This window comes from Ptychodera flava, chromosome 8, assembly GCF_041260155.1.
Source record: "Ptychodera flava strain L36383 chromosome 8, AS_Pfla_20210202, whole genome shotgun sequence".
In the NCBI taxonomy this organism is placed as follows: Eukaryota; Metazoa; Hemichordata; class Enteropneusta; family Ptychoderidae; genus Ptychodera; species Ptychodera flava.
Window position 1 is genome coordinate 30938153 of NC_091935.1, and position 26846 is coordinate 30964998.

At 37.7% G+C, this 26846-nt stretch overlaps 1 protein-coding gene across 7 annotated transcripts in view; it reads left to right on the forward strand.

Annotated features, from left to right (window-relative positions):
- The first annotated feature begins 475 nt into the window (after window positions 1-475).
- Window positions 476-26846, forward strand: part of LOC139139059 (microtubule-associated serine/threonine-protein kinase 2-like) — a 140365-nt gene continuing 113994 nt past the window's right edge. For 5 of the 7 annotated variants that reach the window (XM_070707766.1, XM_070707767.1, XM_070707770.1 and 2 more), the window contains exon 1: window positions 595-1024. In XM_070707766.1, the coding sequence (XP_070563867.1) occupies window positions 746-1024 (279 nt within the window). In that variant the 5' untranslated portion in view covers window positions 595-745. Of the gene's footprint in view, window positions 1025-1352; window positions 1488-26846 lie in introns of those variants that run through there. The other 2 variants (XM_070707769.1, XM_070707773.1) reach the window with 2 other exon arrangements.

Here is a 26846-nt window from a genome sequence, read left to right on the forward strand (position 1 = left end):
CTAATCTGACACCAAACGAATAAAAATTAAGTTGCTATTTCCCAAATGATATCTAGATGATAAAATTTTTCTCCTAATACTACAACGAAAAGTATAAACTTTTTCTTTTTCCTGCACATTTATGTAATAGTATTCTTGACACCGAGTTTGAAATTGAAAATGTCAAAACTAAAAGAGAACCACCGTGTTCTCCAAACGCCTCCCTATAAACGTTGAAATTCTACTGCCTCTTTAATCTGACAGAAAGCGATGAAATACATTTTATGCTACATTTTGTACGCTGTGCTGACACATTCCAGTCAGTCAGCATAATCTGCCAGGTCTTCAACCATCCTCTCAAAAAGAAAGCATCGTCTAACTCTTTCCGATTAATTTGCATATGAGTGGGTCGTAGTGAGGTCTGTTTGACCTTCGCTTGAATGGTTTCATTCATACCCAAAATGTGTATTACCCACTATCCCTTGCGCTGTATGACAACACTGCTCTGCAACATGGCGGTCTGTCTGCACAGTGTCGGACGGGAACAGCTGAGGGAACGTAAAGTTGCTTCACCTCTTTAGACAACTTGACAAAACATTTACCAGTGATTCTTGCAGCCCTTGAAGAAGTTTAATGTGGTAAATCCAAACATGTGACAATCATGGATAACGGACATTTCACTGATTGGAGAACGCTAAGTTTTTCTGTCGTCGCTGGAAGTTAGAGCCCGGTTGTCTGCTGAAGTTTGTGGATCGATGATTTAGAAATGGCCCTTCAAAGAGGAGACCAGCCCCAGTCACCGACCTCCCCCGGGTTCGACAGGAATAGTTTGGGGAGATTTTTAAAGCGCAATAATTTAGCTGATTTATTGCACCACTTTGCGGAAGATTTCACACTTGGCGATTTCAAAGCAATGACAGAAGACGATCTCCAGCACGAGTATGGAGTGATCGAATTGAGTGACCGAGAGCGGCTGATGAGAGCTGTAAATAAGGCCAGGGAAGAAGAGGAGGCAGTCGAAGACACAAATTCTGACGGAGAAGCGGTGAGTGCCAATGATTTGTTTTGTAAAGTGCTATTCGTTTATGTGCATGCGGCAGCTGACGTATTCCAAACTTATCTACCTGTCAAACAGTCCGGGCAAAGGACTCCCTCACCAAGGTGACTGAAAATTGTCATGGCACCCCGTTATCAGGACGCTTGGCCTGCAACCAAAATAGGTCGCGCGTCGGGGCTACCCTTGTCTATCCAAATCGATCGAGTTGATAGAGCAAAAGACACAAAAATGAGATATGAAAGTCCATAGTTTAGGTAGCGTGTGAACTGGCCCGCGTCACGAATTAAAAAATAAATCCGACATTATCGCCAATGGCTTGGTACTGGCACGGATGGCATCGGACCCATACCTACTTTTTGGCCATGTCCATACGCATGCTGCCGACGATTTCCGTAAGCTGGAAACCGATATAAAGTTCGGGAGGATTTTATTCTCGTCGTGGCACGCGTGGGTAAGTTTGAATGAACGTTTTGAGACTTGTTTCGCCCCGCTCTCAGTCAGCAAAGCCATTCGTGCATCAGACCAAAATGACATCACAAGCAGGATAATGTATCACGACATTGTGTCAACTGACGTACAATATGTCTCTTTCCCCAGCCATGGATGCTCTCCGACAATTTGACTTTGAAATCTGTGCACTACATCGATGAGGCACAAGAGAGAAAATCAGACAAATAAAGAAGTTTTACTCACTGCAAAACACAAGTCCATCAAAAATGGCGCATGAAGGAAAAATTCAGCCGTAACGAACTTTAACACATAAATGCAAGTTTAGCATTAACAGGTTTATCGCACACGAGACTGATAACTCTCCAGTTTATTGCAATATTCTATTAATAGCGCAGAGAAACACAGCTGTTTAGTCAAGTTGAACCGTTAGTATTGGGCAATACTATTGTTTTTAAGAGCATTATAATGCAGAAATTGAACCAACGATTCTTGTTTTGGGATGTTACATTTTTAAATGTTGACCCAGATTGATAAACCGTAGATAACGTAGCAGTGTGGACTTCATCCCTTCTGTCAGGAGCAATTTTGCTGCTGCAGATATTCAGGGTTGTCCTCAGTGAGAGAGATGAGAGTGATCGGTCCCTTGTGACTATGCAGATTGCAACAGGATTCACTAAATGGGGTTATATCCTGGGCTTTTAGTGGTCTAGGATTATATTTCTTATAATTGGCAATTGCAGTCAAATATATATTGTTGTGAATGTGTAATTTTCGGATTTACTTTCAGAAGGCCATGAGACGTGTCTTAAGCTGTCAACACCGCGCAGTGTCTGTAGAGAGAAAGTTTCTCTATGAATTTCAATTGTGTTGTTCCTTTCAACCATTGGCCCATGCCCAAAGACACCATGCCTTGCACAAGTGACCCGAGGTCAGCTAAATTTGCAAAAGTCATCCATCCTGAACATACAGAGAATTTAAAGTGCAAAGTAACTACAGGTTATCAAGAGTGATGTGTGTGTTGCTTTTCAATTTCAACCTCATTCCTATTTGTACCCGTGTGTATTGAATGATGGGTTTCCGTCTAACACCAGATCACCTGACAAGATTTTCTGATACCCTAGCTGCTGCCAGTTCATGCATAATTTAACTTAACTGTGACAGAGTAATCGATCGTAAGTAATGTGCCCACATAGGTGCATTTACTTGGCCTAAGGCTATAAATTATGTTTAAACTAATAGCCCATTCAGGGGTTCTCTGCCACTTTCAACTTCATTCCACCATCTTCCTACCTCCATGATTCCACATGCTCCCATGGTTAAAAATCAAAATGTGTTCCTGTCCGGATTTGTTAAGTGAAAGTTGATTGTTTTGATTCGAAGATGTCCACAGAATTGTGCTGATCACAAGTCTAAGATGAAGGAAATAACCCTAAGTATGAGAAAAACGAGTTTTTTATTGAGACTCTTCAAAGCATGTGATAGAACGTGCGAAAAAATCTTTGTTATCGTCTGTTGTTGTATCTCGTTCCCAGAAAATTGTTCAATTCAATAAATCTTATTCACTACACAAATTTGAACCTGTCCATGTATTCCCGGTAACTTGATGATATAGCAGTGATGAAGATTCCATATTACAGCATTGTACTGGTAGAGAATGCAGTGGGTTTGAATTGTGTTCTCTCCTTGGTGTTGCGTCATGACGTGGTGGTCTTTACGTAGGATGAATTGTGTGTGAAGGAATGCTTGCACATGAAATATCAGCACAGCTGGCGTCGTATTGTAAATCATAGGATGCATTTGGAAAAAAAAAACTCTTTGAATACATAAATATACTGTGAGACAACCATGGTGTGGAATACAAATTTATTGAGAAGTCAGGCTTGGTATTTATCTTCCAATCATGCTGTGAAATAGCAGTGGCTACATTTTGCAGTCACTAAACATCATTCAAAAATTTCACAACCCACATTATGATGTGTACTGTGTGTACAAGCACCCATTTGTGCTCAGTACTGAATTGCAATGAGGTTTTATGACAGCTGAGTTACATAAGAGAAGTGTGTGTTAGCATTACTGTGCACAGTCTGCAGACACTGTTATGGGGGAGGGGAGTGGATACCTCTATGATAGTACTGTATTGAACATCATCACTTCTGTGTAATTGCAAGAGTATACAAAATCCATGGGTGAAAGATCCCTTTCAGACATGCTTCCACCTCAAAAATTAATGTTCGTGTAAATTTGAAAGTGGAAAAGAAGCCAGATCATATCTTACAAGGCAAGGAAATCCGCTTGTATCTCCATGCATTAACCCCTTTCATCAGAATGAATAGCCCATTCCCTAATACCATCTCTTCCTACCTCCATGCTAATACCTACTGGTTTTTTATCTTGTCTGTCTGTGAATGTCATTGTGCATTTGATATCATCCCTTACAACAACATGAACAACAGGGTGTTGCAGTAAGTTATGCAACACCATTCACAGTGTATTGTTAAAACAATGTTATGTCTTTGGTGTGCACTGTGCATTTGGTGCTGCTTTGGGCATTGTCATAGGGACTGCACAGTCATTGTCTGCTCTACTGTTATATTGGTATTGTCAGTGCTGTGGTTGCATAACAGTGAGGTCAATCTGTTCGGGATGTGTGCCCTTTTGGATGCATGCACAGACCCAGTGTGCAGCACTGTCAGTGTTACTGTGTAGTTTATAGTATTCAGTTTAGCAGTTTCTACTCCATTTTTGGTAGAGAGAACCTGAAGTGCCCTTCCTCTGACCTAAAATTTTATGAAGTACTACTTGACAGTCCCGACACTTTTGTCATATTCATTGCTGCAGCCAAGCCCTATGTGTGTATTGGGGTTATTCAGCTTTTGGCAATGGTGCCTCTGTACTACCACATAGCCAACAGCCAAACACTCGGGACATTCACATAGGGCTATGGTGAAGTGTACGTGGCTTCAGTAATTGTTCGTTTTGGCCCTGCCGTATCAGTGTAAACACAAACAAACAAATATACAAAGAAAAAAATAAACAGTATATGATTAAATAGCTTATAGATATCTATAGAATGCCCAGTTTTTCACAATAATATGAAAGAAGAAATAATTACTTTTAATTTTTATCTAGTTTATGAAAGAAAATGTCTTCTAGCATGGGTGTTGAATTTTGCATTTTAAGTGATATTTGTGTACAATTAAAAACATGTTCTCTGTAAAGGAGAGAACATTGAATAATATTTTTATTGTTTTTGTTCCAAAAAATAAGGATATTTTCCGTCTTTAATATTGAAATGCACTTGTATTACTACAAAAAGAATTCATTGTGTACAATATAATTGATGACCAGAGTCATTTTGTGCATGACTCTGTGTTGATAAATGAATTCTACTTGGCACTAGAATTCAGTTTCCATATGGTAATATCCGATACAATATGTATGCAGGTTTTGTTTGCTCTTGGTGAACCAAAGGCATGACTAGATGATTTGTGGAGTAGAATAAGATTCTGTATTTGACAAACTGAACAAAAATGTTGGAACATCCATTAAAGTTTATACAGCTAATGGAACTCTAGCAAGAATTGGGAATCATCAACCCAAGGCAGGAATCAATGCCTTCTGGATTAAAAGTTCACTATTTCTGTTCTGTTGACTTGGGTACATGCATGATGTAGTGCACATGTGTTATAGTCATACTACAACTAGCTACAAGCTGAAATGTCATGCTGAAGGTTAAGGTGACCTCTGGTAGCATACATGTACCATGGTCTCTTTTAGGTTTTTGAAACGTAAAAGCATGCATGTACCACCCATGAGTACCATTCTTTAATAGTTCACCTAACAAGCTGAAACTTACATATAGAATTATTGTACCATTAAGTTTTGGGAGGCAGCATGGCATGACAAACATTGCCACATTCCGGATATTGATAAGACAATGCAATTCAGGAATTCTGTAATTTGTTCCCAGCCTGCCAGATACAGGCCTCACTACTGATATCCAAGGCATAATCAGAAGCTCAGTGGGATTTCCAGCCATTCCAAGATGTGGGTAATGTTCTTGCCCCATTTGGCTTGTCAAGTCATCTCCAGTTGCACTTGAGCAAAAAAGCTATCGTGATGAGTTGGACAGCAGTCATTAGACCATGGTTGGATTACCATACATACCCATCCTTCTCTGAAATTGAAGTTTCTACTTTTTTCACAAAATGGTTTGTCCACTGTAATATTCTAGTTGGCAGCCTAGCTCTTATTATTGCATGTTGGTTTTAAGGGCTTCAAGTTCAAACAACGATCAAAAGGAAAGGAGTCATGCGAGAAAATATTGAATCCTTCTGAAGGTATTAAACTGTTCCTTTCACAAGCTCATTACGGGGTTAGATCCTCTTTTTGAAAGTATGACCAGAAATGGTGAAATGCTAACATCTGGAGCTTAATCCATATCACTATATTGGCCTTATAAAGGGTAAAGTAGTGTTGACTGTTGGTTGATGTAGCCAAGAATTTCCAGATTACCGTGAATTAAATCTGTATTACAGTGATTAATCTGGAAGAAGTCTAATTTTAGGTTTGACTGATGCGATGTGATTTTGTATATAAGTTACTCTCAATCTGAAGCAGGTTTACGTTTACCTTAATATGGGAAATGTTATTCAGTCTTTTAAAAACTGTCATAAAAGCCAGCATCTTTCCTTCAGTGACAATCGGGTAAATATTGTGACATAAACGCAAACATTCACAAACCTTGTGAAGCGGTTTTAAGCTGCCATATGTGAAACTGAGGGAGGAAATGTAGACAAATGGCAAGTTACAGGGCAAATAAAGCGGTTGCTATGGATACAGTATCCATGTAGTCAAAGGGATGGTAGAGTTGATGTAAACTGTACCTGAGCTGAACAAGAGCTCAGGTGCAGTTTCAGAGCTCAATGTGAGCTTAGAACTCAGATAATTATAATTGCAATAGGTGCAGAGTGTAGTTTGTCAATATATAATGAAAATAATAACAGGGTTCTCCACAAGAGGATTTTTGGGGATGGGCCACCCCTTTGGTTTTTTATGAGCAGTCTATTCATATGTCAATAAAACATACAAAATAATATATTTTCACAGCAAAAGAATATGCAAATTGTGCATTGTTATGTAGATTAGCTGCCCTCTATTTTTCCAAACTATGGCGAACATTGCTTTATACAAAATTTACCAAATGCAAACGTGCAGGATTACAGTAGCCAAATTTGTAAATATTGGTTACGGTATACCACATGCTAAGATGGTAGCAGTGTTTGCTATATTATCTTTATCAAATACAAATGATGGATAGTTACTCTCTGTGCCGCTGCCTTCTTCCTGAGTCACATGTTTCCACCATTTTATCGAAACAGAAATGGCCACCAATATTTTTGGTCAGAAAATGTAAAGCCCAGAAATGCATAATATGTACAGACAGTGTTAGGCAAAGCTCTTTGGTGGCATGTTTATCATCTTTATTGTGCATTGATTTGCTGATTCAGTGAATGTAAGGGCCTTTCTGTCCCTCTGGGACACGTTGCAAACAACGTGAGTCTTCCGAAGGTTGATCTCCAAGTCTTGTCGTTATACATTGTACTGGTATAATACTCTAGCACTATGAAGGAGGGATGGGGGCGCAAGGGGCTGTTATGCACTTCTGCCTGTGAAGGCCTTTCTATCTCACTGGTTAATTGAGTATTTGGTAATAAATCAGTCGTGCTAATTCAATATTAGGACACGTTGCGAACAATGTGACTCTTCCAAAGGTCGAACTCAGAGCCATAAGTTTTATGTTATGTACCATAAAATGTAGAATTACGAAGGACGTAAGGGGAGCAATGCAATGGGTGCTCACACTTAGCTGCACCTGCTGACTCTCATAGGATAAACTGTTGACGCTGCCTCAGTTATGTTGCTTAAGGTTTTCTGGCTGAAAACAGCCTATTTTGATCTAAACTGACTCTCATAGGATAAACTGTTGACGCTGCCTCAGTTATGTGGCTTAAGGTTTTCTGGCTGAAAACAGCCTCTGCCTATTTTGATCTAAACTTTGCGTGGATCTTCTTTTTTGAGCACACCTACCTCGTCTAGGCACACAACGTGCTCAGTTGCACTTGTCAACTTACACAAAGCCCACTTTTCTGTCTCTATGCGAGGAAACAATCCGTATCCAGGCCACTGTGAAATATATGGCATTCACTATGGCAGCAGATAGGGAAGGTTTCCTCGCATGGAGACAGAAAAGTTGGCTTGTACATAAGTTTACAAGCGCAGCTAAGCACATCGTGTGCCTTAACAAGAAATATGTGCTCAAAAACAGCGATCAATGCAAGTTTTTGGATTTCAGTGTCAAGACATTCCACCATGTAATTGCAATGCGGCTCTGCGGTTTTTAGTTAGCAGGGACATGGTAGGGGGAGCAGCTGGTAGCAACACATGGCCATACCACATAGAGCTAATGTTTGTTGTCCAATCCAAAAATTCTAGCAGGATAAAAGGTATATGACATGAACTAGTAGGGTTGAGTGTCTTAGTTTTGGCTTATCACAATATCCTTGGAGTGTATAGATGAGACAAACTACCAAAAAGATACACATTTTCAGAACAACATAGACCCAGCCTTTTCCCAAGGCTGCTGTTTGTGATTTCATACAGCTGTGCACCATAGCAATGCGCCTGTAAATTGCCAGACATAATGTGTACCCAACAGTTGTGTAAATATTATGATTGTGATCATCATCGGCATACATGCTGAGATTGGTTGTGTCACAGAGCTCTGTTGGTTGCGAGAACAGTGAAATCCAGCAAGTACAAATCAAAGTTATATATAATGTAGGATTTTTTGTTTCAAAACACCTGTAGTTATAGTATTTACTGCAAGTACATGTACTCACTGAGTTGACGTGGAGAGTAGTGCTCAGGAGAAGTACATGTAATTCAACTGGAAATGAAATCTGTTAGTGTTTTCTCATTCTATCATGTCTCAAACTTTTCATTTCATAATTTAAGAAATGACAGATCATAGAATTTTGAGATCATTACTTTTTCCTAGTAGTGTATGCAGTTACACTTCATTCTCGCGAGCCAGAGCATAATTTCCACTTCGCGGACCTACGCAAAAATCAAGTAGCGCCAAGCTGTTGCTGTAAATGGGCGTGTGGTATACCACGGTGTTATACTTCTACTGCAGTCTGGTCACAAGGTCTGAAAGAAAAAAGACCTGAGTTGTCAAAAGTTGACAAAGTGCACATGTACTACTGGGTATACTTGGCAGGTACATGTAGTTTGCAGCAGCTAATGCATTATTCATGTATCTAGTCATCTAGCCCGTGAATGTGTATAACAAAGAAAGTTATCCAGTCTCTCGAATATGGCAATGCAGATTTCAGGGCCACTGTCTGATATTAAATGATATTTTCTCAAAACTTTTGTCCTTTCTGCAGAATGTAGGTTTTATGACAGGGATAATTCATTCACATCCTGAATAAATTTATTCCCGCTCTGTGTCTTTTATAGTGTAGGGGATTCTATACATGATGTATGTGGTCCAGTTGGACAGATAAAAGTGCATTCTTTGGTGTTAGGATACCATATGAGCCTTTTGAGGACCTCGTTTTGTATTGTTGTATCGGTGAATCTTACAAAGAGGGTCTGGATGGACAAGTAAGGGGAGAACCATTTGATTTCTGGGGGGGGGGGTATGGAGGAAGTGGGTATGGGAGCAAATTTTTTTTTCCTGGCAGAGTGACAGCAATTTTTTTTTTCTACAGTCAGACTTGCATCAATTTTTTTTTCTCAAATGGGGTAGCAGTGCAAATTTTTTTTTTTATCATCAAGTTTGTAAAGTGTTGTAAAAAGGGAGCCGTCATTATTTATGGCCTGAAACTCCGAAATTTCGAGTGAACCCCCCCCTTCGCCAACCATGATGAATTTTAGTAACCTCCCTCTCTAACTCTGAAATTTTGACTGATCCCCCACTTAGAAAAGTTAAATACCAATACATGTAATTATAAAATTTACAAAATACAGCAACAGTAAAGACCTTTCAAATCCTGATGTACCCTGCTAGACTATCATCAGTTATCTCATGATGGTTCAAAAAAGGTGAACACATCAAAGTGAAATTCAAAGTCACAATAAAATAAAGATATAAAAGATTATGCAGTGTCTAACCATATAGTATATTGTTTAATTTGGATGGATATTATGACAGGGTTTTCACTAGGGTATCTGACCGGGCAGAATTTGAAAGTACAGGGGGAGAACATACGAGAGACTTAGGGGGAAAGTGTCACAGGGGCTTTCCCCTATCTTGCATGGAAATAATAAGATATTGATGTGTGCAATGGTGCAGTCTGGTGCAATGGTGCAATCTGGTGCAATCTGAGAGGTGTTTTTTAATTATTTTAGTAAGTGAAACTTGTGGAATACCCAAAGGGGGAGAGCACGAGAGGGGGGTTCCCCCTCTCGTATTGGAAATTTTGAGAAATTGATGTGTTTATGGTGCAATCTGAGAGGAGTTTCAGTTTATTTTGCACTCGGTCAAACTGTTTGAAAATGACATTGAACACTGATATTTTTTACATTTTTTGCATGATCAGTGTTTGAGTCACAATATTCAACAACCAAACAATGACAATACAATTTGTGAAAAACAGTTCTGTTTGCCAGAGACTGAAGACAAATGAATATACAGGGATGGAAAATCTGTCCCCTTCTTTTGTCATTTCTCTAGCTGCCAGCTTCTAATGAAAAGCCTGAATATGGTATGTTTAACTTTCAAAATGGTCATTGAACTGAGGTAAATTAAAACATGTTTCTGTGATAATAAAAGATGAATTCACATTAGTTCAGTTTCGCCCTTGATCCTGTGAAAGTTTAGAGAAATTGTTGTGCGCCACTATGCAGTGTAGTGCAATCCGAGAGGTATTTTCAATTTGTCTTTTACCAGTAAAACTGTTAGAAGACCCAAGCGGGAGAGCATGAGAGGGTGCCCCCCTCTCGCATTGAAAATTTGAGAAATGGATGTGTGTCTTGTGTTTTAAATTTTCACAATTTACAGAAGTCAAAAAGTCCCCTTTAGATAGTGCCTATGCCATTGAGATATTGCAACAGAATCCTGAAATATGATTTCTTGGGTCAGAAAAGGGAAGGAAAACATTGAGTGTACTGAGGTGGAAAGTAGACCTGTGTAGTGCATGCTTATAACATAAGTGCTAGGAAAAAAAACATAAGAATAGCTTGTGGGAAAAACATTTGCGCCGCCGATGGCGGCGCGCCGGTAAAGAATACATGACAATAAGGTTTTCAAATTTTGCTAATTTCTGGTGCATTGTGACAATTTTTTTTTTCTCTTCTGTCTGTTATGACAATTTTTTTTTTCTCAGGCCATGACAGGATCAATTTTTTTTTTCTTCTCTCTCACCTGGTGACAAATTTTTTTTTCTCAAAATCCTCCATACCCCCCCCCCAGAAATCAAATGGTTCTCCCCTAAATACACATTCACTCTTTCCGTCTTTGCTTTGGGAAAACACCACGACCTTATCTTACAGAATACACTATCCTAATAGTTTACTTTTCCACTTTGTCACAGTTGGAAAGTAAAACAAACCCATAATGTCATTTATCCTGCTGCTAACTGAAAACTAATCTCTTAAAAGGTTATAAAACGCCATTTACAGTAAATGGTATCCCAAATACTGTACACATGCTGTAACTGTTGCCCAGAACACCTGATGATGGACAAGACCTTGTTTTTCAAAGCTCATAGCTAAATATCATTCATGTGATCTTAGCATGCAATCAATACCATTTATCTTTAAGCTGTTATGAGTGAAGATACTCAAAAGAATGTGACCATTTGTCTGGTGCGGGTGTTCAATCGTACAGTGACAAAATGATTTTGAATTCAAAACATGATGCGTGTTGCAGGTTGACATTATTGATCGATGAGAGTGATCATTTCAAAACAGCTGATAATTGAAAGGTATTTTTAATGTCACTCTCAGAATAAGTCATATAACAAAGATGAAAAAGAAAGAAAACAGTGAAATGGGAATTGAATAGAATCTAAAATTTTCTTTAGCAATTTTCGTCTCCATGCAAATTGACAAAGACATAATCACCTGGTGATATATTGATGATGGGAATGGTTGCCATGGTTACTGTGAAAACCGCTTGCTCTCAAATAAATCCAAGAAAGTGATTCCTCAGTGTCGCAAGCACTGTCACACTGTGTGTTTTCCATCAGTCTAGTCTGGGCAATTATTCTAAATTGTGGGTATTAATTCTAGGTTGTGTTGTGCAATATCAGTACAACATCTCAAGAGACGAAGAGCGTCTGCGTTTGTCTTGAAGATGAACTCGGGTGTTCAGTTTCCATGGCTGAGTTGTCAGTTTGACAGTGCATCAAGTGATGAGCCTGTAACCAAGGACAGTTGGAGACAACAACATGTATCTTGAAGTTGAATGATATGCAACGTGACCTTGTTTTTAATTCAAGTGTTTTCAAGAGAAAAGCTCCAAAATAAGGGAAAATACAGAACACTGTAGCGGCATGATGTGGTTAGATCAGCCATCCATTTAATATTCTCTGTCAGTTGCCAAAATGCATCAGCTTATAAAGAATAAGAAAAATGTAGTATTTAAGGTTATGTCTGTCTGTCTCTCTCTATATACATACATGTATACACACACACACACACACACACACACGCACACGCACTCACATGATACAAAATGCTACAGTGTCATCAGGTAGATATATGGGTAGCCCAACATGTAGAAAGAACGGGATGAGAGAGAGGGGATACTAGTAAAATGTACAGATAGTAGAAACATGTTGGTGAAGATAGATAAAAGTAAATGGATCCATAGATACGTACATTGTATTGATATAAAGATATGTGCACAAATGTGATACATAAGCAAAAGTGAATATTTTCACATGTGCATCAACGTGTACCATCACCCATATAATAGCGCATTACCCATGAGCATTAAAATGTAAAAAGATGACCTGTTTGTTGTCCTCTTAGGCATTCTAAATGTCAATTGTGAGTTTGATTGATTCATTATGTTTATGATATATGGATTGTCTGGGCCAACATGTTGTGCAATAGATGTGTCAATGTCAGGATGTCATTTTTCACTTGGCGTGTTCAGCGGGCTGCATATCTTTTGACTTGCATGATAAAATCTATGAGAACTTAATTGTGCATTACATGTATATAAATGATGAAATTCTACATAATATTAGTGAAATGAAACAATTGTCACAAGTGGGTGTGAGATCTTTTATTCCTTTTTATCACGTTCATGGTTGTTTTGCTTTCATTGTAAATATGTAAATTATTTTACTTGACTGTGTATAATCCACTAAAAAAACACAGTATCTTGTAAGATATATTTATGTTTGTTTATTTCAAAGGAGAACTGGCTTAAATTGAAAACCACGTCACCATCATCATACTTGTAAGCCAGCCATGCCATATATTTGTCAGATACTTCTCAGTGTTGCTGGTAGTCCCCATCAAGTTTGCATAACTGACAGACTCAATCGACACATTTTAGGAGAAAGTTTTGAAAGAAATGTCAGGAAACTGTTTGAGATAAAATTAAAAGCTGTACATGTTGAAAAAAATTCTTACAATAGCAGCTCATGAAATAGCTACAGTATTAAAAGCTAGTCAGGAAAATTCACAAATTATCAAGATGCGTGAATATTTTCTAAATGCTGAATGTCCATCCGACAGGCATATTGCATTACATGTACAGTTTTTCCACTACACACTAGCCAAATCATGATGCTACTAAAAATTTAGTGTTGCAAATGTATAGGGGATGTTAAATTTCTCGTTACTGCTGATATTTGAGCACTTTTCGCCCACACACACTGTTACAAAGCTGATCAGGATCTCGATGCAAAGTTACTGTGTACATTTATGTATTGCTCTACGGTATATACCAATGAATACATGTGTGTTTGCACGCCCTAACATCCTAAGCTCTTTGGTTGAGTTGTGGTTCCAGCAACCTGGTGACTATCGGCAGATAATGTACACATTAATAAATGATTTAAGCTGGAAGTATAGCGAGAAGTTACATCGAAACTGAGGAAACACGGCATGTACCGGGTATGCATGTGCTGTGCTTACAGCTTAAACTGAATCACTTTTCCCCCCTCGACGATAAATTAGTAGATATTTCAGACCCACAGATGTACTTATTGATTGAACGTACTTTTAACAATGCTATAGAATGATGATCATGACAATAATACTCAACAAACATGTCATATATCTCAGTTTCACGTGATTTGAACCCCCGGAAGTTTACCTCCGCTGTCGTGTAACTCTGTTTCCCAGGTTACAATGGCACAAGGGGAAGATCAATCATTAGTATGTCATTCTTCAAATCAGAATTTAATAATTGACAGCTGTATATTGTCAAATCTGTTATTGCAGTACACTTGTGTAGCTGTGACTCGGTCGCTATGCTGTAACAAGAACTGTGACGTGTGATACAAAATGCATTGTGCAGTGTTTGTATGTGACATTCATACAAACATCTGTATCCAGTGTATAACTCCGCTGACTTTGTCATCTCTGAACTGCAGTGGTTTGAAACAGGTCCACTTCTGAAGGAAATTGAATGTTTTCAAAGCTATACATTTTGTTATTTACAAACTTTTTAATTCCAAAAAATGTGTTACCTGTAACATAAAGGTTTTCCCAGCTTTCCAGTGTATCATTTGTTTTTTCCTGTGTACATATAGCTGTCTGTAGTCTGTAATAATTTGCAAATGTACCCTAATTGCTATTTTGAATGATTATTTGTGTAATGTGGGTTGTTATGGCAACAAGTAACCAGTTTTATATTGCTTGTTAAACAAAGGCATCAATCCTCACCAAAGCAAAAATGACCAAATTACATGTTTTTCCTCAACTACATCGGGATCTGAAAATTGGTGTTGAAATTCATCACAAGTATTTATCTATTAAATCAAACATTTTTTATTTCAGCACCATGAATAGGCTTGATTTCTTGAATGTGCAAACACATCACAGAGCAGATCTAGTTTTAGCTGATGCTATTAATGCGCCAGAAGCCCTACATGTGTGATCTGAATTTATAAACACTATATTGTTCTGAAAAAAAAATTGTCCATGTTTCTAACATCTGTTTCATGATTTCCTTGACTGTGTTGGTTTTTACTAGCAGGGTTTCGTTCGTGTGTGTTCAAACAGAGAGTAACTCAAAGAAGCCTGCTCCCACCATCTCCCATAAAACGAACATCATTCTCGTCATGTAGAGAAAATGGACAGATGTTTGCAAAACAAAAATGACTCACGGCCGACAGTTTGCTGCCAGAAGATGAAATTCTAACTCGTATACAGTCGTAGGCAGATGACACTCGCAAAAACTCCATGTTGCTTATGGCAGAGTCTGGTCCAGGATCTCCTCTTGTTGTTGCCATAGCAACATAAGAAACCTTGGATACTTCTGTGTGGTTCACAGACAAGATATAAACAAGTTGATCAAAAAAAAAACCAAAACAAAAAACCAAAAATAACAAGTTGATAAAGAAATGAATTCATTTCTTTTTACGTTCAGAAAAGACTCGTATCCTAATTGTTTGCCAACCTTGTAATTAATTGTCTCTTGAATATTAATACAGTGTTAATCTATGGCTACCTTCCTTTCATCCTGCACAAATTTGACATTAGAAGGAAACTTCCAACATTGACAGGTGTGAGAAAGGAACTCCAGAATGTAATTTTATGAAATATGGTATTCACAACGCTGGTTTGACTCCCATATTGCACTGACTCGTAGGCACTATTTTGAAATGTGAAAATTGATAACTTTTTGATCTTGCGGTGTAAATGAACAGTACCTGCATGTTAAAACTGAGTAAACAGGTTTTCTCATACTTCAAAACATTTAGCAGCCTATACTGTGAAAATGTATATACAACCATTTAATTACGTGTGAATTGGAAATTTTGGAAGGTACATAGGTTCTTTTGGTCTTATTGTATGTGATAATTACTAGATTAGGCATAGACTGAAGCAACCCACATCCATACATAAACTGAGAAAATGAAGACAATTTCAAATCAGCTCTAGGTGGCATTGTGTCCTAATTTTTCTTTCAAAGTAGGCCAAGTGAGGATCTGTCATAACTGCTCACATTATTCTGAGAAATATTGTACGACTCAATTTTTATCTATCCTGTGAAACAATAGTTCAGATCCATACACATTAGCTGTCAAATCAAGAGGTAAAAATAGATACAACAATTTATGATGCTTTTGTATACATAGTGAACAGGAGCAGTTTTCTATAATTCATAGTTAATTTATCAGTTTTTAATATGGCTATAGTTCTTTCTCATGCTGTAAGCTTTCCACCTACACAGTGTTGCTGAATATTAATGGCAGACAGTGTTTTTTGTCTTTTTTGTTTGGATTTCTTTTCAAGGAATGTAATTAATTTGTAATGGCTATGCCTTCCTTTCATGAAACACAGTAGTGATTCTGTGAGGCTAAAAATATGACTTTGTCCATACATAATTGTGGAAATGGGAATATTGGGATATTATTTCGAGCTTTACAATGTTCAGAACCGCCAGATGTCAAGGATTTGTTCCATTTACACATTTCATAAAAGACGGGAGAATGTAGCCCAAAGCTTTGAGCATGGAATGGAAAAAAGCCTACAGATATTCCATTATCAGTGTAAATAACTTCAGAGGAATGATATGGTTAGCATACTGTCCAAATATTGATGGTGACGGCATACATTAGTTTGTAGACAAACAATATCCAGACAGACCACATGACAGATATTTAGAATGTATTACTATTAGATTGCTGTCATGTATGTAAACATGAGTTTAGTGTGCTTTGGGACTGGGTTCTCAATTCAGGTTCTGAATTCAAATGGCAAAATACATACAGAAGTGATGAAAAAAGAGATTCGAAGTCAAGTTATGATTTCATATGAGGTGGTTGGCCTGCCAATGGGCAAATTTAATGCAACTCTACATGGTGCTTCTCAGTAATTTTCAGGTACATGTATTTTCTGATTATACACTTTACAACAATGTACATGATCAGGTACATGTATTTTCTGATTATACACTTTACAACAATGTACATGATCAGGTACATGTATTTTCTGATTATACACTTTACAACAATGTACATGATCAGGTACATGTATTTTCTGATTATACACTTACAACAATGTACATGATCAGGTACATGTATTTTCTGATTATACACTTTACAACAATGTACATGATCAGGTACATGTATTTTCTGATTATACACTTTACAACAATGTACATGATCAGGTACATGTATTTTCTGATTATACACTTTTCAACAATGTACATGATCATTGAAAAACTGAGTTTTGATCTGTGATACCAAACTGAAGAAAGAAAGAACTTCAACATGGATGGCAACCCTACCAGGATAACCTAACCACATTGCACTTGAAGGTGATCTTTGATCACATATAGGAATGGGGCAGTGGACTTTCTGAGGGCATCCTGAAATAATAACAACAAATGTAGGGTGTGTATTTGTGCTGTTTTTGAAGATGTATATGCACACTGGTATTGATTATTAAATTGTGATAATATTTTTTGTGCGCTAGAAAGAAATATGCTTGGAATTTTCTTTTTGCAGAAATCGTTCCCAAAGTGTACAATATTTATTGGTGGAGAGAAATTGTCTCTTCCATTTTCTCATAGCTTAAGATGAATATATTCACGTATCTATTGATGCATTTATCGTATTTACAGATATTTGTCAGCCTCAGTGGAATTTTCCTCACTTTATCATTAAACAAACACTTTGAAAAGCTGTCACAATTTTAAGGGTCAGGTAGATATGTTTTCAGGGTATATAATCAGTGACATCTATATTTAGCAATGACAGCTATTGTTTACCTCCCTGATAAAAGATTGATTGTCCCTTAAAACTGGAATTATGATTGGAGGTCAAAGGTTGCCATAAGGTGCTGAATATGTTCTAGTAAAAACAAAGTATAGATCATCAACTAATTCAACACAAATTGAGAAAGAAAGTCAAAGAATGTGCGGTATTTACTGTCTTTTCAGAAGTCATTTATTTTCTTGAGTCATAATACATGCAGTAATCGGGGTGATTATGGTAAATGTTATGTTGTGCTACTTAACTGATGGCTCGCAGGACAATCTGCTCTCTCAGTATCAAAGTATATGCCTTAGAGTTAAAAGTACATTCAGCTTGAGATTTCAAGGATGGCTAAGGAGGGAGGTCATTTTTAAAAACTTTACTATGGTAACCGAGTACATTTTCTTAAGCCTGTATGTTGTGAAACAGAAGTAAGCCAGGTATCATCTTAAACATTTGGAAAAATTGTACAACTTGTGAAAGTACTGTACAAAACATTGTAGACATTTTATACTGAGTTTGTAAATATATTCTGATTATTTTAGATCGAAAATGTTGCTGAGACAGAAAATGTTTATACCTTTGAATTCTTAATTCTCATAAGAAAGTCTATGTGATCATAATGTGAGTATCAGCTTTCTAGGGCTTTTCAATATTTTATTTTCTGTTACGCTTGGGAAAATAAGATTTCCTTTCCTATATAATGTTCATAATATTTGACCAATTTTGACATCTCGCTAAGATAACATTTACTGAATGATGACAACACTCCCTAGTGAAAGGATGTGTTTTCAGAAGCAGATCAGAAAATTCAAGTTTTAAAGCCCTTTGTGAATTCACAACTTATGCATGCTATTATAAGTATATTGTTGTAACTGATAGGCTGGGAATCAGACTTTGTAAAGGATAGTGCCAGCAATTATAGCATTCTGTATTTTGTAATGATGTCTTTCGTGCTCTGACATCATGTATGCATTTAGAAACTTGGATTCATTTGAAGGCAATTTGATTGTGAATACGGGCTGTATTGTTCTGTATCATACATGACAGTATCAAAGTACAATAATAAACCCCGAATGATCAACAGACAAGCTTTTTTTTTGTCACTGAGAAAAGCATGGGTTCTTTCATGGTTTGACTTACGTTGTGTTTGATGATTAGGAGATCTACTCGTCATGGACAAGTAGGATCAACAAAACAAAAGTTTTGCTAATATTGTTTTATAATTTACCGTGATCAAAAATATTTATTTTGCAATATGATATTACTAAGTTACCATTAGGCAGTGGTCTATCGATCTTTTTTCCTTTGTCATTAGACACATGTAGATGGCAGTCAACAGTTTGCTATTGGCTGGTGTCTTTGTTATTCAGGTCTTGGAATTGAAAAGTGAATTATGTGTCTGCGGTGTAACACAAGATGCTGGTAGCTGATCAGACATGTAAAATACAGCGCAGCTATGCATGTGTACGTCAGTCATTGTAACCCTAGCAAAGGGGGGTAGGGGAGAAATTCCACCCATGGTACATGTCACAATGCACTATTATATTTTACCGCGGTTGAATGGTGAGTTTTTTCAAGGGTGAATGCTCCCAGGCAATATGTGTTGATCACAAATGGAGTTTTTCACACCTAGAAAAAAATCTGGCAACATGATAAAATCAAAAATACTATTCTGATGATACGTTTATCTTGATGATGAAACTGGGCTTGGAAAAAGATCTCGGAAACAGCAAATTCTGTTATCTTCCGTTTTTATCACCAACAATTGTAGGTGACATTTCCCCTGACAAAGAGATAAATCTCCCTTTTAAAGATTAAAAACCAAAATAGACCCAAGTGTCTGATCGAGCTAAACAATGGTGCCTTGTCCTTTGCCGTTGTGACTCAGAGATATACTTTTGACACGATAGTTCACAACACTCGGGAACTCCCTGACCCGATAGGCTGCATGTAGCCAGCAGATGCTATTTTGGGTTGCAGTGTGTGGTGATTAAGAGCATTGCTAATCTGTATAAAGTTAATCTGAATGAAATTTTACAAGATTTTTCTGGAGATTGATCAGCTAAGTGACTACGTATTCAATACTGAGACATTAGTTGCTGACCTTTGACTTTCACTGCAGTCTGCAATTACTGACGCACTGCAAGTATCCAGCACAAAATATCAGAAGCTATCTAAGTCCATCATTGAGAATGGAAACCCCTGCCCTGCAGAGGTCATCGGTCACATAATCGTAACTTTTACCACTTTACATTTTCTTTCCTACCAGATTCAAATATGCGCAATGATTTTACAATGAAACTTGAAAGCTGACCTCGTAGACACCTCTCTCTGGTCAGCACACATCTCTATTGTTAGGACAGATTTGTCGCACTTTCTCAAGTTGCAAGTTGAAGAAAATTTTACAATTTCATTCCATCCATTTCTCTGTTAGAAACACCAACAGAATCCAAGGCAGTCCCGTAGTGGACTGATTGCAGCATATTTTGAAAACTCTGCCAATGTTTTGGATATGGTGTTTCTGGTGGAGTAAACTGATACCTGCTGTTCAGTGAACTGTCAGGCCCCCCTAGGAAAATGTTTTTATTCTGACGCTGTTGTGGTTCATGTTTACATTCAATTACATAGGTACCTATGTAACTTGATAGGTATGTTAGTTTAAGGTGTTCAGCTACGCAAATGACAAATATCGAATGTACGGAAAGCAAATAATGGGTTCATAAATACAAAATTGTGATGCTGTTCATTGATGCTACTGCACTTCAACTTGTCAATCTGTCAAGTTGACCGTAACGTTTCCGGCATAAACGAGCTTTCTTATTGTTGGGTATTACTGTGCACACCTATTTCTTTATAATGAGATGTATTGATGGGCCCGTTGATGAAAGAGGGTTATTGATCCAAACCTGACCACAAGGCTGCGGATTATGGTGCCTATACCATTGTAAAGGCACATCACCAGAAGTGTGTCATTGTAAACCTTTCCGGCCTTAATATACATGAGAGTCACCCTGGATGCATGGCATCCTATTGTTAAGTCTCATAAACCCAAAAGTTGTCAAACTTTGAGTGAAGTGGATGTGAATTGAATGATTCTTACTACCGTATTGCTTTCCTTGTATGCTGTGGCCAGTACACCATGAGAACAATTGGACACTTAAAACTCAACAGTGACTTGGCTCCGTCCTTTTGTTAAAAAATTACACAAGAGCATGTGTTGAGTGTATGCAGTGACACACAGAGTTAACTTTGACATTTTTTGAACTGGAGCATTTCAAAGGAGTAAAACCACAACATATACTGCCAAAATAGTCATGAATTTTGTCACTAAAACTGGTCAATTACTCTTATTGAAGGTACATGTAGTATGAATTCTTTCAACCCAGCTCCCCTTCATTCTTTGAAAAAATACAAATCCATAATCATGACGAGAGTGGGATGTTTATAGGGAATCTAGGATGAGCAGGTTTATCGGCAGGTATCCCAGTCTGATTTGTTCCTCTGTATTTAGCACGAACAAACTGCACAAACCAAGAGATTAAAAATGACAGGGGAAAAATAGAACCATATCTTATAATGCTTTCGGACTTGCTTCAGCCATCTTCTTAAATTTCATTGACATCTTATCATTATCATCATCCTCATCGTATATCAGTATCATCGACGTTATCGTCTTTGCATTTTGAACCAACGTCATCAAATATCCTGAATTAAACAGTATCTCCACGGAGGAAAACTTCCCCTCCTTGATTGAGTCATCAATTTTGCATTAGCAGGAAGGTAATGATACTTGCAAAATTCAAATTGCAATTTCAGCTGACATTTGCCCAGTGTATAACGTCCATGCATATTTAATGATAAGAAAATGTTGTTGTTTCCCCGAGACACTGGAAATAATCACTAGGGTTTCAAACCGTGCTACATTTACTGAAATTACCTGCTTTCATTCACATTGACAGTGATGAGAGGTGCATCATCTATAAAGGCCCAGTTGCTGTAACTTTTCATCAATTTATTTTACCTTTTTGTTTTGTTTGCCAATAGCAAATTCTTATGCTACTACGTAACTTAAGGTAGTATGCGCCTCAAAATTGAAAGACTTAAACTTTTGCTCAAACTTTCCTGAATGAAACTTTCGACCATTCTCTTACCAAATGAACAATTAAAACGGGGGTCACTGTACAAAGTTTTGAGAAAGCAAAACAAATTACTCAACATTTTGTGATATTCGAAATTCAAATTGGCTGCCATTCCAGTGTTAACTCTATGGGAAAAACTGAAATTTTCGATTTTTGAAAAACTAAGAGGGTGAAAGTCTTTCTTTCTCTAAGAGTTTTAGAATGAGCCCCCACAAGTGGTACCGGTAGATCAGAAAAGAATTGTAGAAATTTGGAGTCCAACTATCTGTCCCCAAGGCGCGTTCTACCCCTTAAGCATTTTGAAACACCTACCATTTACTGAAAAGTGTTGATTCATTCATGCATACACTCACAGAAGTGAAACGATAGTATCATTGTGCATACAAATGTGGGATCCAAAAGTAGCCTTTTTAAACCCTGCTCCCAAAAAATCACTGCACTATTACGTACACCACCACTTCACCGTTTAATTAATTAAAATTCACCAAAGCTAAACCGTAGCATAGCACAACAGTGAAAAGATTTCCTATTTTTCTCTGTACGTGTACATGTATGTATATGCTTCGTTATGCATATTGCAAAAGGGTTCTGCTCATTTTCATGCCGTCTGCATAGCTTTTGCCTGCCCTGCAGTTCTCTTTAAAGCCCCAAGAGGAAACAGCTATCACAAGGTTAAATGTTGCCCAACTTATATCCATCACATTCAGACTGCAGATAAAGAACAAACAGACCATCAAATGTAGCATGGATACAGCAGGTAGAACACACAGGTTAACACGGCATAAGATAAATCTTATTATTTTACCATGATTGCAGTCTTTAGAATGTGTAGTGTGAATTTGAGTTGGTTGAACGTTGATATTTTATGAGAAAGTTTTCCATGAATAATAAAGTGGTCGACAAATACATTTAGCATAAAAGCACAGTCCTCTCCTGTAGGTGATAATTTCATATATTTCATTTTATAGGAGATATTGAATCTATAATAAAACAGGAGGGGTGGTCATTTAATTGCATTATATTATGACTCAATAAATTTGACTAATAAAACATTTGATAAGTTACTACTGGGGACTCTATATCTTAATTTTAGTTATATAAGTTGAATACATGTATGTGCAATGATCAACTGAATGGCCCCACTCCCAATGGGGAAAGGGTATAGGACAGTATACCAGTCTAAAGAACTAGTACCTGTGTCCCACACACCAGGGCTAAATAATTATTTTCTGGCTATCTTTTAGAATAGTTGGTATGAAAATGGACTGTTCCTTAGTTCAGGGATGTTGAATATGTAGTTCTGAAGAAAGCTGCCAACTTCACATTTGCATTTAGACTGTAGACAGTGAGTAGGAGTAGCACTGTTTTCATCCATTTGTGGCGTAATCAGAATTAGAAGTGGAATTCCCCGAGCAGTGCTGTGAACTGCGTTAACCTCACAGCCTGACAGCACACACAGAGGTTGTTGAACAGTCACCGCCTGCTGTCAACTGGATAGTAGGCCGTCTGTGTCCAAGCAGAATGCATGTCACCCATTGATAGGGTCAGCCAGGGTGATGACATTGTTATGACATCACTGTCAACAAGAGAAACCCCTACCTCAGTTCCTGTTGAATATTTTATGCTCCAGATAACCACGTCTGTCTCTCTCACTGAGCATCTTTTTCATTTACAGTGCTTACTTGAGATCGCAGTATTTTTCTTTTGAACATCTGAGGCATTTGAGTGTATCTGACATAAAATGATTGCGAACAATTGCCCAGTGAACATGAAATGATAATGTGAGCTGTGGAATTTATACTCTTCAAGCAAGATATTATTATCGTCTCTTTGACAAATGTTACACTATACTGTACAGTTTAAGTCAGCATTTTTCCCCATCAAACCTATTGATATTTAATAATGCCAGATTGTGGTATATTTTACTTTCCAATAACAGGAAAACAGGCAACCCAGAAAACTGTTGTGAGACGTACCCATAATTTGTATATATTTTTCCATTTGTAAACATTGTATTTTTTTCACTACATCATGTTATAATGACGAAGTGTATGGTTTTGGAAAACATGCAGGTTTGAAAAGTTGTATGTTCCAAGTACAGTCCCTCTAAATAGAGGGAATGTGTTCCAAGTAAAGACATTTTAGTGTACCCTGGAAATGTCTGTAGGTCAAAGGTCAGCCATGTCTCATTAATATTCAGGGAAGGTTAATGTTCAAGAAGACTCATATGATGGGAGAAGCTGTGTTGAAACTTTTAATAAATGATTTGCACTACATGTTGCATGCTATTTCTTGTGTTATCAAAATGCCTTTTTTTCTGTTGGCTTTTTGCCACTAAGAACAGTAGGTGTCCCGATGCAATGCAAACAGTCTGAAAGGAGGGTACTTCATTTGCATGCATAATTAGGGATTTAGTTCAAATTCGAACAGCGCCCTCTAGCCAGTGAGTGACGGTTATGGCATTTTTCGCCAGAATTTTATCCGCAGATATCTCAACCTTCGTTTAGCATCCGTCCAGTTTCCAGTTAGCGGCTGAATTGTACTCTTAGTTAGTGTTCGCCGATGATTTTTTGTGGGGTTTTATCGATTCGTTTTTGCGTTAGCCTTATTTTCATGGTTTTCGAGTGACCGAAAATGCCGTTCACTAAACACTGCCGCAAAAGCATATCCAAAGTCAAATTTCCATGAGAAGTAGGGAGGGGACGTATCTTGAGTAGGTCTATACGATCTGAAAAAATCTCAGTGGCTTAAGCCTCCGTTTTTGAAACACGTCTCGTTGAAGTTGACTATGCAGCGACGTTCATGTGTTAAATCTAACATGGCGACATACAGCGCAGCGTGAGTGTACACGTATAGACTCTTTCGGCTCTTTCTCGGTCCTCACCGGCTAACTTGGCAGATTTTTTCGGTTCTATTTATGTTTTCAATGATTGTGACGAGGAAGCAAGACTGCAAGCTTGTGTTACCTCACTGGCCAACACAATCTGCCTGGCTGGCTTCTCGGTAAAGTCGTGGACAGCGCAAATGGAAAAAAAAACACTACGGTGACAGAAGGGCTACGTTTATACTGTGTCTGCGGCCGTACACGTAGTATAGTGGTAGACACCCGTCGTACAGACTAGCAGCGCTGTTTCGTTTATGAGTGATTTTTTCCGTTTTCGCATTCTAGTAGCTAGCAAGCATACAAAAACTGTAGGAAATAAACATCGACCGCAAAAAATATCGGTGGATAAATACAGCTACCCTGTATCCCGCACACGAGTACGTCAATATAGATGTGGCTAGAGAATGATAGCCGGTAAACAGCTGCGCGCTGCGGCAATACCTGCTAGCATTACCGTGCGTGCTTGAGACTGGCACATTTTATAACTCATGTAACTAGCAAAAATTTTGGTTTTTTTTGTAAAGTATTGATGGTCATAATGTGACATTAATTAAATACTTTATTTATATATAACATCAGTGACCCGATTATTGGAGTAAACTTTGAAAAAAATGAAAGATTAATCGTGTAACGCCCGCGCCGTGTGAACGACAAGTGGTTTGGTTGCGGTAAACAGCGTGGACTGTACATAGCGTAACGGGTGTTCGTATACTCATAGACCCTCGAGATCTACGTATACAGCGGTATGGTAACTGCATGCCAACATTCAACACTGCCGCAAATACATGTCCATGGTCGCACGGTCATGAAAATTTCACCAAATGTTGATAATAGTTAAATGAATATTTTCTGAAATTTTCGGCTTGGCTTAAGACCTCTAAGGTCATTATCGAGCTGTTTTACGAAAAAGGGTGAAGTTTACTTCCGCATTTGGCGGGTTGACCTCGCCACCCACTTTGTAGCGATTTAAATAAAATCTTCTCAACTTTTGTGAGTTTACCCTAGGAAAACAGATCATTAGTATGTATGCTACAACTGAAAGCAAAAATTATAGTTCTAGCTATTGTACGTTTTGCTGCACGTCGATATTTAAAGACCACCCTTTCGCCGTATTTTATCCCTCACTGCAGTGGCGGTCAGTGTAACGAAAACGAGGCTCTACAACACGAACTTTTATGCAAATTCATAGCTCCTTTCAGACTGCAAAGGGCAAACAGCGCCCAACCCATCTTCACAGCCAAACTGAACGATAGATCTTCAGTTCAGTTGGCATAACTATTATTGCTGGTATTTCACACTGCTGTTCAAGGACATTTCATACATGCAGTCTTTACACACAGCTGTCCTGTAGTTTCAATTTGGTCACTCGAATGTGTCTAGAATGAAATGCAGACTGCAGATGACTGCTTTACAGAATGGAACCATTCTGTCATATGATTGGGTCAAAATGTATGAACAAAGAGATCTCTTCAAGGCAGTATGTATGTGAAACTGAAATACTTAAATTTTTGCTCATCTTGTCTCAAGGAAACTTTTGACCATTCTTTCTCAAAATAAAGAATAAAAATCGGGTCACCATTCAGATGTTAGTACTAGAGAAACAAATTACCCATTATTTACCTACACTTCAAAATTCAATATGGCCGCTATCCCTCTGTTGTTGTAACTTCATAGGGAAAAAATTAATTTCCCATTTTTACAAAAATAAGCTGCTTAAAATGCCATTTTCTCTATTAGCTTCAAAATGAACCCTCACAAGTGGTAGACCAAAAGTATTATGAAAAGTTTTGAGACTCTGAATATCTGTCCCGAGGCAAACATGTATTGTGCCTTAAACCACACCCTGTAGAATAGTTTGTTAGTATATAAAGAGGGGCTGGTACCAAAGCTGCATGCCCCGAAACTTTAATACTCTAGAAAATGTCAATTCCAGAAAAATGTTTGTTGTAACTGTTCAACCGAGAAAAATCACTTGTCAAAGATCAAGTCATTCAATAATATGCTTCATTGATTCTGGTGTACGTAGAACTCCAACCCTAGATACAGCTGATGTCAGATGGGATCCTCTATGCATTTGTTTGTCTGTTATTAGCCAAAAGAATCAACCATTGATTATATCCATTGATAATAATGCTGAGACTCCAATATGTTGTGTGGAAGATACTTAAAACTACCAACAAGGTGACAGCCTGGTACATCTAAATGTATAATGAATACATTTAACATATGGATCAGTTCAAATGTCCTTAACATGTCAGTTACCTTTGCCAACTTTCAGTTGGCAAGGACAAAATTTGATCTGAATTATATCTGCATGATGGAAATGTTTTAATACTTACAGTTGCTCTGCAATTATTATTAATTGATGATATTGC